The 10,400-nt window shown below is 46.1% G+C and overlaps 1 protein-coding gene across 1 annotated transcript; it reads left to right on the forward strand.

Annotated features, from left to right (window-relative positions):
* The first annotated feature begins 1,379 nt into the window (after positions 1–1,379).
* On the forward strand, positions 1,380–7,092 carry LOC119396925 (uncharacterized). The gene is made up of 3 exons (XM_037664310.2): positions 1,380–1,599; positions 4,062–4,459; positions 5,752–7,092. The coding sequence occupies exons 1-3, from the start codon at positions 1,585–1,587 to the stop codon at positions 5,936–5,938; spliced, it is 600 nt and encodes a 199-aa protein (XP_037520238.1). The 5' UTR covers positions 1,380–1,584; the 3' UTR covers positions 5,939–7,092.
* The last annotated feature ends 3,308 nt before the right edge of the window (positions 7,093–10,400 follow it).

Genomic DNA, 10,400 nt, shown 5'->3' on the forward strand with positions numbered 1-10,400 from the left:
AAAAGCGCAGCTGGGTGGCCTTCTTTGTTTCTCAAAATCTTTTTTCTTTCTTCTCTTTCTATCTCTTTGCTTCATGTATCTCTATTTTGTATCTGTTTCTTTCTATTTCTCTTTCTCGCTCTTTTTATCTTTCTTTCTCTTTCTTCCTTTCTTTCTCTCTGCTTTATCGCTCTCTTTCTTTCTCTTTATTTCTCTCTTGATCTTTCTTTTTTTTTTCTATCTCTGTCTCTCTCTGCTTCTTTCTCTCTCTTTCTATATATTTCTCTGTCTTTCCATCTCTTTATGTCTTTATTCCCATTATTTCTCTCTATTTTTCCATCTCTTTCTTTTTGTAGCTTTCTCTCTCTCTTAGTGAACCAGTGGTGAGTAGTGGGATTTGCTCAATTTCCGTGGCACATACCCGTTGATGATGATAGTTTTCTGACAGGCCGCACAGATCTGTTGTTCTGTTGCGCAATAACAGATGTGCAATAACAACAGATGTGCATTCAAAGAACTGTTCACTTCGCACCTTTACACCGGAAAGCCGGGGACCAATGGCAGGCCTTTATGAGAAGCACGTCATCGCATCATTTTCATTTTTGCATCCATTGTGGAGCTCGTTTTTTTTTCTTTTTCTTTCGGACTCGACCAACGTTGGGCGCTGCAGTGAAACTTGGCTCCCCTTAATGGCGAACCCTGCACACACCTGTAAGTTCAGTCCACTCTAAGAAAAAAAGGTGTCCTTTGGCTCTTCTTTGCTACAGATGTGACTCTCCTATGTATAACTCTCTTTAGAGAGTCATGCTGACTCTCTTCAGGAGAGTCGGGGGACACACGACTCTCCAAAAAGAGAGTTAGCGTGCCTTTTTAAAGAGAGTCATACATCCCACGACTATCATAAACAGAGTCAGCGTGTCTCTTTAAAGGGAGTACACGGGAGAGTCACATGTGTAGCAAAGAAGACACCTTTTTTTCTTAGAGTCTACAGCGTTTTCGGTTCTCTCTTCCATTGAGAATACGTAGATTAGTACTGTTACAGTGAGAAGGACTTGCCATCCATTATGTGCATCTGCATTCCGATTGCTCTGACCTATTCGCGGCTTAGCGCTGAAACTGTGGTAGCATGGTTTTGCTGGCAATGTAATAGAAAGGAGTGTGTAGTAAGTAGTTCACACACGCTAAAGAAACGAAGTTACATCTTGTTAGTTCATTCTATCCGAATGACAGAAGGACGAGAGTTCCGCGAAGAAAGAAGCAAGCGATGCCCGTTTGTACCGAAAGTAACTCTGAACACGAGTTTCCTCTTGTGCGAAGAAAAGAAAGTCGGGGAAGAAAAACAAAAAGCGACGGCAGTGAAGCGAAGGCAACGTTACGCGCCATCGATGCAGTGCGCGGTCCTTCTCTCCGGAGCCAGTCTCGGTTAAGAACGACGCGGAGAGTTGGCGGCGAAGCCGTCAGCCGCGGCGCCCACGCACGTGTAAACTTAAGGGCCGTCGTATAAAAGAAAGACCGCTGCGGAGACCCTCTTTAGTCAGTTCACAGCCAAATCGCAGCTCGGCTGTAGGACGCGTCAGAAGCGCAGTGACCCGCCTGGCAGCAGTTATGAAGATGGTTCAGGTAATTCAATTAGCCGAATAGTTCCTTTCCGGTCAAGGTGTTAGTTCTCTAGGATGAGTCGAAATAGCCTAGTTCTATATGTGTCATTGTAAGATGAGTGCCCCTTCTAAATGTAGGTTGAGGAAGTAAGAAACTTTTTAAAGGAAATGCCAAGCCTCCAAGCTTTTGGGGAGAAAACATGGAATACTATATTGACCGATGCAGTGGGATACCTTAGGAGATAGCTTCTTTCTTGTTAAAGCACGACATGGTGAAACCATCACAGCAGCTCCCAAAAAGCAATTACCTATACATTCTAATAGCGGAGACACTTATAGGGCGTGCAGCTGAACGGCTTTCAGAGGACGTTGCACGGGGTTCTCTAATGTGGTTGATTGGTTGAGGTGTTTGCTACAGGCTCCGTGAGTTAGGCTGACAGTCTGGCGGCAACTGATTCAGGTATATACTTTTCTTTTGCAGCTCAGGAACTTGCAATCATACATCAAGGAGTTAAATGTCCCGTAGATGCGCAATTAGATGTCGTGAGATTTGCGTACGTCGAGAGGTCCACGGAGCGCCTATTTGCAGGTTGGCCGGCCGAGCTTGGAACTTTGAGGCAACGGCATAACATTCTTGGAAAAAAGTGAACCATGGTCAGAGCACCCACCGGCCAGTTGTTCCAAGACGACGCAACTAACTATATCATTGTTTCGGTCGCTTTGGACCCCGCCACATGTTTGAGCCCTATACGGTGAAGACAGACGTATACCTTTTTTTTTTTTTTTACGAACTGGGTTGGCTTATGCAGCCCAGATCGACTCTGAAAACTCATCGAGCTTTGACTCTGTTACGTAGTAATGATGCTGAGGAATTAACAGCCGACGTGGAACATGTTATAGTTTCCTGTACTTAATTTGGGAAATACGTAAGAGAGACTATTTAACGCAGACTTCTTCGCGTTGTTACAGTTCGAGCTTATATTGTCTGTTAAATACGCCACTAATAATTGAACCAATTTTAGAGCACGGCTAAGCATCATTGGGCGAACTCGGCTGAAGCGAAATAGTTTTATTTAAAGCTACCAACGTCCGTATGTAAGCTAAATTACAGAAGTTCGATGCCGTAGTTTGTGCTTCGTGCTCTCTTTATATATTATTTTTTTAAATGTTATGCACGAGAAGGTTCTATTGAAGCACTTGACATTTATTTTGAAAATGCACAAGGTTGCATGAGGTACTTGGAATTAATTCCGCATGGGCACAATTGCGCATTTTCGAGATAGATTGTAAATAATAAAAGACTAATAGCGACAGCGTGCACGATGGTCAAATTGCAGGGCTTCAGCATCGAACTTCAATGTTTAACACAATATGAAGGATCTTCGCTTATGCGTTCTCTCCCAGAACGTGTCGCTCCTGAACTTACTGCAGATGGGGTGAACCTCTGGAGACTGGTCTGAGTACTTCATTTCTATAGGCGGGATGTGAATAGCGAGAATGAAATGACAGAGTTGGAAGAAAACAAGCGTCAATGGTTAATCATTGTAATGAGCAAACAAACAAAGGGTGCCACGCAGGCGCAATACACCACCATCACCACGTATTGCCAAATCGCGACGTATAACTTTTGTTACGACATACGTATCTCGATGCGGGTTTGACCTTGCGTGTTATTCTGGGATCTGGACACTCGAGCGAATTCCGCCATGTTGTCGAATTCGTCATCTTGTGAGCTTTGACTGGCCCAGAGGCGGCTAGCCTCTCTGATTGGTCTAAAATGCCGCAATTATGGAGTTTGACAATACGGTGGAATATGACAGTATCCAGAGTAGCACCCCTGGCCGCGTTTATAGCCATCTTCATCTGCGTTTTTCATGATGCCATACCTCCCCGCATGTTTACTCACGTATTAGTCCAATTGCTCTTTAAGCGGGGAAATATCCGCACTCTCCCATATTCTCTGGAACTGCAGGGAGGATCCTCTCCCACCTAATCTCCTGGTTAATCGCTGACCTGTGGTGTGGAAACAAAAATACTGTCATTGAAAAACCCGAAGGTGCATATTCGGGCCATAAATAGAGCCGGGCAAGTGGCTGACAGGCATGATCTGGCAGATTACCTCCTTTTATAAATGACTCTATGGTCAATAAAAGCTTTTTTCCCCTTCTTCTTCATGATGCCATCCGCCGCGGTGGTCTAGTGGTTATGGTGCTCGACTGGTGCCTCGAAGGTCGCAGGATTGAGTCCCGGCCTCGGCTGTCGCATTTCTATGGAGGCGAAATGCTAGGAGTCGGTGTACTTAGATTTAGGTGAGCGTTAACGAACCCCAGGGGGTCGCAATTTGCGAAGCCTTCCACTACGGCGTCCCTCATAATCCTATCGTGGTTTTGGGACGTAAAACCGTAGCAATTATATTATACATGATGACATCATATTTTTGCTCGCTGTTTCGTGATGCGTTGTTGTTGATTGCCGGTTTACCAGGCGCTGACGTTGGCCGTGACGCTGGGCGTTGTTCAGAACAGCGTCGGCCAGGGAAGAAAGGCCAACGTGTTGCTCGCAGCGAACAACTGGAAGGGCGAGGCGGTCGTCACGCAGTCCATACGAGTGGCTGCGGACCCGGAGAAAGAAACGGTCGTCACCAAGCGTTACAAGGAGCCCGCCTCAAGGCGGAGCTTGACGGAAACCGCGCACTTCGTCCATCCGGAGGCAGTACTACGGCGGCCTGCGGCTTCGGGCGTCACGTACATCGCAGAACCGACCGGGGCCCAAGCGTTGTCTACGTCTGTGGGATTCAAGACGGAGCCTTCGGCAGCAGCTACTGGCTATGGTGGCGGCGGCGGCGGCCATGGTGGAGGACACGGCTACGGTGGATACTTCCAGTGAGTTCGTGTGTACTCGCACTGATGGATAAATCGATCGCTAAACCCGCTGAGGAAAGCATGCCGACATTTCCCAAATAAATTGCGTGTTCGAAAGATCCAGTTCCAGTAAATCGAAAGTTCGTAAACTGTAGGAGTTAGCTGGTTCATGCGATTAATGGGCAACTTGTGCATCTGCAGTACAACCGCGAGTACCCTTGCAGCCGAACAATCAGATACTGCAGCCACCACCGGCATACCTCTCTGTCATTGTGTACAATGCAGTAGAGGCGGTTACTCGAACGGTAACTATTGCACGATTGTTCGCTCAGACAGAGTGAGGGGTGTCGTACGATCTCCGTTACGTTTTCATCACGAACAGCAGAAAGTCTGTATGGTATTCGCGCTACGTACATCAGACTTATTCAAGCCGTGTAATTATATGAAATCGCCTTGCCTCGAAAGCAGACGTGCTTTATATACGAAATAGACTACCAGCGCTGGAGCCTGAAGTCTCTCTAAACAGCACTCTAAGAAAAATGTGCACAATTTAGGGCTTACCCATCTTATCCCCAAATAAATGTCATTGCACGTTTTGCTTGTCTTTACTGCTCCGTGCCCGGTGTTTTCAGGTCACGAACGGCATGTACGTTATCAGTCCCACACGGCGTGCTTGACGCAAAAAGAGCGAAGAGTGTTAAAGAAAATGAACGTACGCCATATCGATGACGATTATTGCTTGGGGACAAGATATATACGCCCCAATATGGATGAAGGTTTTAAGAGAGTGTGTACAGCCGCTGGATATACGTATCGCTGTAATCGTAACAAGCTGTAGAGATTGCAGGCGTAACTGGTACGTGCAAGTTACATTTAAACGTTTTTGTTGTCACTGCCTATAAACCGATTTTTTTAGCATTAGAAAGTTTTAGTGCCGGTGTCCTAAAGCGGCTTGCGTACGCAAGCCCTTGCGTTAATTTGTATTATCCATGGGTGCGGCTAGGGAGCACAAATGAACGCGGGAGCTCGTGTACACGCAAGTCATGGGGTTCCCGTCACTAAAACTCTGTATTAGAGAGTTTTAGTGCCGGGGCTCTCAAGGTTCTTGCGTACGCAGGCCCTCGCGTTCCTTCGTGCTCTTTTTGGGTGCGGCTGTCGAACAGAAGAAAGCGGAGAGATGTACAATAGGACGCAAGAACGCGCGGACCCAGTGGCTAGGGGCACCAAAACTCTCTATTGTTTCCGCAGAATTTCTCTTGGCGAGATGATGTTGCGAGAGCGCATTGATCCACACACGATCCACTCGCACGCAGGTACGCTCGCGTTCCCGGCTACAACACGTACGAGTTCGGCTACCGCAAGGGCAATCCGTATCACTTCCAGGAGCGCCACGAGACGCGCCACGGTCCACACTTCCGCACCAAGCAGCGCTGGGGAGACAAACACGGCGGATACGGCGAGCACTACTGGGAGTACAACCACGCGCCCAAGTATCACTGAACGTATACGGTAGAGGGCGTGAAACGTTGCCTTTTCGCATTGGGGCAAATATTGATTGCGCTAACCCATCTGTTTCAAAACAACATACATCGGACATCGCCTCACACATCTAGAATATCGTATGTATTAAATGAATCTTGCACGTATACATTAAATTCGACAAATTTTGGGAATGTCTCAGTGATTATACGTTCGCACATCTACCTGTCCTCGAGTCTAGCATCATGCACATTGTGAAGTTAGGTATAGACATCTCGCAGCTGCGTGAGATGCAATAAGTTCGAGATATAATACGATAAGCTTTTGTTGCGTTCCTCTTCATGAGACAGGGGTATAGGCACAGCGCTGATATTTGGAAACGCTTTGTCGATAGACACATCACTTGTTTTGTATTATGGTGATCACATGAGGAAGTTTTGTTGGCACTCCACATTTCAAGTGAAGATGTGTCATGGTGCCTGACGAAGATACTGACACTGACATGCGCCGTGATTTTTTTCACTCCTGCAGGTGTGATGATGATTATCAAAACTCGAAATCTGCGCTGACCAGGATATCATAGCCTGTCGGTGTCACCAAGCTCATACTTGCTTTGTCTTAGTGATACTGCCGAGAAATTCGCGAGAGTAATTTGCAATTCTGAGAGCTAAAAACAGAAAGAAGGATTTTGATGAAGAAATGGTAAAGATTTTAGAGGTAACGTTGAAATAGTTTTTACACTGTCCTGCTAAGCCGTAAGTGTATTTTTTTGTGTAGATGTAAGGGACAAATTTGATATTCAGAGAGCTGTTATCATCAAAATTTCTTTGCCCCCAAGAAAAATCTGCTTGCCATTGGCTTTTGTGAACGCTTTTTACCACGGAAAAGCCCCGGAATAATCGACTCATAGGGGATTATGTAACTGATTTGTCGTTAATTATTTGGTACTGAACATGCGACGATGTTCAATTCGGGAGAATGCGGGTGTCAAAATGAATGGTGAACTTTCACTGTGGAAACGCGGATACCAAGCAATCGAAGGGCTCTGTCAGTACTACCACACCAGCATCAAGCTGACGGTGTCATTTTAACGTTTGTATTATTTTCTGTTTGAAGTGCCTGCATCGTCGGTGCGCGCTGTCGTGAATTGAAGCGATCATTTAGAGCCATCATTTTTGTGTGAAATCATACGCCTGTACTCGTCCGTTCAATAAAAAAAAAAGAAACAGAAGAAATTGACCATGGTCGCACTGTTAATTATTTCTTTCATTGCTGGAAGTATAATGCAAACATGGGCACTTTGCTAATCCAAGCTAATCCAAGAGGACCCATTAGCCTACAGACATAATTTTATTGTTACTGCTGATGTGAATGTTTTTGTGTTTCTTTTTTTGCTCCCACTCCTACAAAAACCTTGCAGAATTTTAACAGTATGTTGAAAATAAATAAAAATAAATAAACTGGAGCACGGTACAGCTTGGCGCTACAGTTTACATTTATAGTCGAGCGGTACTTGACGAATTTACTTGACGACGTTTTTTTAAACGACTTTCGTTACATCGAGTTACGTTCAAATACTTGCCCTCTCTAAGCACCCTCAAGAAATCCACATTTGCACTGGTATACCATAGTCGTTTCAGTGCCATAACGGAACAGTTCATCCCCCCCCCCCCCCCCACACACACACAAGTCCCGATTTTACTGTGCACATGAGAACTCTGACATTTTTCAGTCGACATGTACTGTTGCTCCTTGTGTTACTGTGAGAAAGTAGCCTGCTGTGTGATCTATCCCTTCAAGAGTTAAGGAGTAGCCGGCGCCTTACTTGTGCGCCATTATTTCACATCATATCAATAATAAAGAAATTGGGGCTGCTACGCACCAGTGGTGCGAAGACTGAGGAATCAGCGGAGCTGGTGGCGTTTTCCTCCTCGAATTCCTCCTCCTCACCCTCACTTCCCTTTCCCATCCATTGCTATACTACACTATACAAGGCTATGCTATGTTTTACTCTCTCCCCTCCTTTCCCTCCTCCTCACCATCACTTCACTTTCCCACGCCCTTGCTATACAAGGCTATTATGCTATGCTCTGCTAGCGCACCTGGATAGCCGAATGGTTACGACGCTCGCCTTCTCATCATTGGTACGCGGGTTCGAATCCCGCCTTGCCAAGGTTTCTCTCTTTCTCTCTCTCTCTCTGTACTCGTTCTCTCGCCCATCAGAGTTATTGCATCCCACGCCGGACAAATTGGAACACGTGTTCTGGGAGCGAAGCCAAATAGGACGAAGAGAGCGCGTGCCAGTTCATGATGATGATGATTTCTGTTCGCGACTAAAGGGGCTTCTCCGAGCTTAAACAGCTCCAGTGTTAGAAATCTGGCCTGAGAAAATGCATAACTTGGCGCAAACGAAATACAGTCTCGCACCATGACATAACGGCAAGCGATATACTCCTACAACACTGCATGGCCTGTCGCTCCTTGGAAGATTCCGTGGACGTCGGCAGGATGCTGCAATAGGGGCACTTGCCCCCTTTAAGCTGCGCCAGCACTTGCCCCTCACCCAAGCTATACCAGCACTCTCCCCCTCCCCCGGCCGCGATGCAACAGGGGCTTGCACCTCCCAAGACAAAATCCTGCCGACGCCCATGAAAGATTCCCTTCAATCAACCAATTACCGCAGGCTTTGGAGATTGTCACTCTCTTGTGTGCCAATAGATGGCAGCACTTAGCGCAGAAGCAAGCGTCGTGCTCGTTTTGGGCGCGCGAAGAATAAAGGATGGGCAGAGAAGCCGGTTTCCCAGGGCGTAAAAAAACAAAAAACCAAAACAAAACAAAGCAAGTTGTTGCTTGCCTCTGTTTTTCCTGTATATTTGTATCCCCGCTCGTGTTGCCTGCGTTGCCGGTCAGGAAGCAACACGAGCGGAACGGACCCAAAACACTGAGGAATAATCGAGCGCGACCCGGAAATACCGGATGATATGCGTGACTCCTACATGTTTGGTGTTTGCATGTCCTTGTTTTGAGGCTGTATGACGTCGATGCTTTCGCTGTCTTCTCGAAATATTGATATAGCGTGCCGATGTTCTTTTTGTTCGCGTTCGTCAAATCGCTGCCTTCACTTCCTTTCCAAGTTGTAAGTTTTATCTACTGATACTCCTGTTTTAACACTTCACAAGCTACAAAGATAGCGGTGAGAACGCTCTTCGGTCGTCATAAAGCCCGGTCACTGGAAAAGAAGAAAGAGTGGGCGTGTCTATATATCGCTTTTGAACACGGACGACCGCACACTAAGGCAAGATATTTGATCAATGTACAAAATCTGTTCGAAGGAAGCGGATACAACACTGTTACCCTCGTGTCTTCCATTCCACTCGGGTTTGCTTTTCTCTGCTCGCTGATGAATTTCTTGCCTCACTTGCAATTTGCTTTGTGAGTTTGCGGCTATCTCACAAACCAAAGTCCTTTCCAAACTATCGCCTGAAAAGAAAATCACGCTCAAAATCTGTGATGTGTCTCTCGTAAGCTAGCTGAATAGAAAACGTATTCCGTGTACACACACACACACACACACACACACACACACACACACACACACACACACACACGCACACACACACACACACGCACACACGCACGCGCGCACACACACACATACATACATACATACATACATACATACATACATACATACATACATACATACATACATACATACATACATACATACATACATACATACATACATACATACATACATACCAGGGGCGTAGCCAGGGGGGGGGGCTTATGGGGCTTCTGCCCCCCCCCCCCGACCAGGGGCGTCACCCGGGGGGTGGGATTTATTGGGCTTCAGCCTCCTCGCCACCTCCCCCCCTTGAAATTTTTAATTTTTTTCGTTCTATTATACGCCGCCGTCCGAAATAACCACCTTCACCGAAAACCACCCAGGATGTCGTCTAAAATGTGTTTTTTTTTCCGAGCACGACAATGCCGTGGACAGTTGAAAGGTACCGGAAGCTGGCTTGTCTGCAAGATTTTTTTCAACCATGCAGTTTGTGAAACAGGGTATTACTCTTATTTTTTTTTGAACAATAAAAAGAAAATTGACTCTGTTACGATTATTCCTATTTTTACCTTACTTTCACGCAGCCGGCGTCTGCCATCGTGTTCTTCCTAACCTAGAAGGTCTACAAGGCGACGCACGTTTAAGTACATTATTTTTTTAAGGACTAACGTCCCCGGTCTAACATTTACTCTCCGTGCAGTTACTTCTACAAAGCAAGGTGTGGGACCGGGCTAGTTGGTATTCCGTACTGCTAAAACTTTAGCGCAAAAAGTGCACAGCGGACAAAGAAACGACGAGTACAAGCGCTAACTTCCAACTATCGTTTCTTAAAGCAACACACAGATATATACCTGTCACATGTGATTACAACGATATCAGTCAACGCACAAGAGGAAAACCTAAACAAAAAACAGC

Source organism: Rhipicephalus sanguineus, chromosome 6 (assembly GCF_013339695.2).
Source record: "Rhipicephalus sanguineus isolate Rsan-2018 chromosome 6, BIME_Rsan_1.4, whole genome shotgun sequence".
NCBI lineage: Eukaryota > Metazoa > Arthropoda > Arachnida > Ixodida > Ixodidae > Rhipicephalus > Rhipicephalus sanguineus.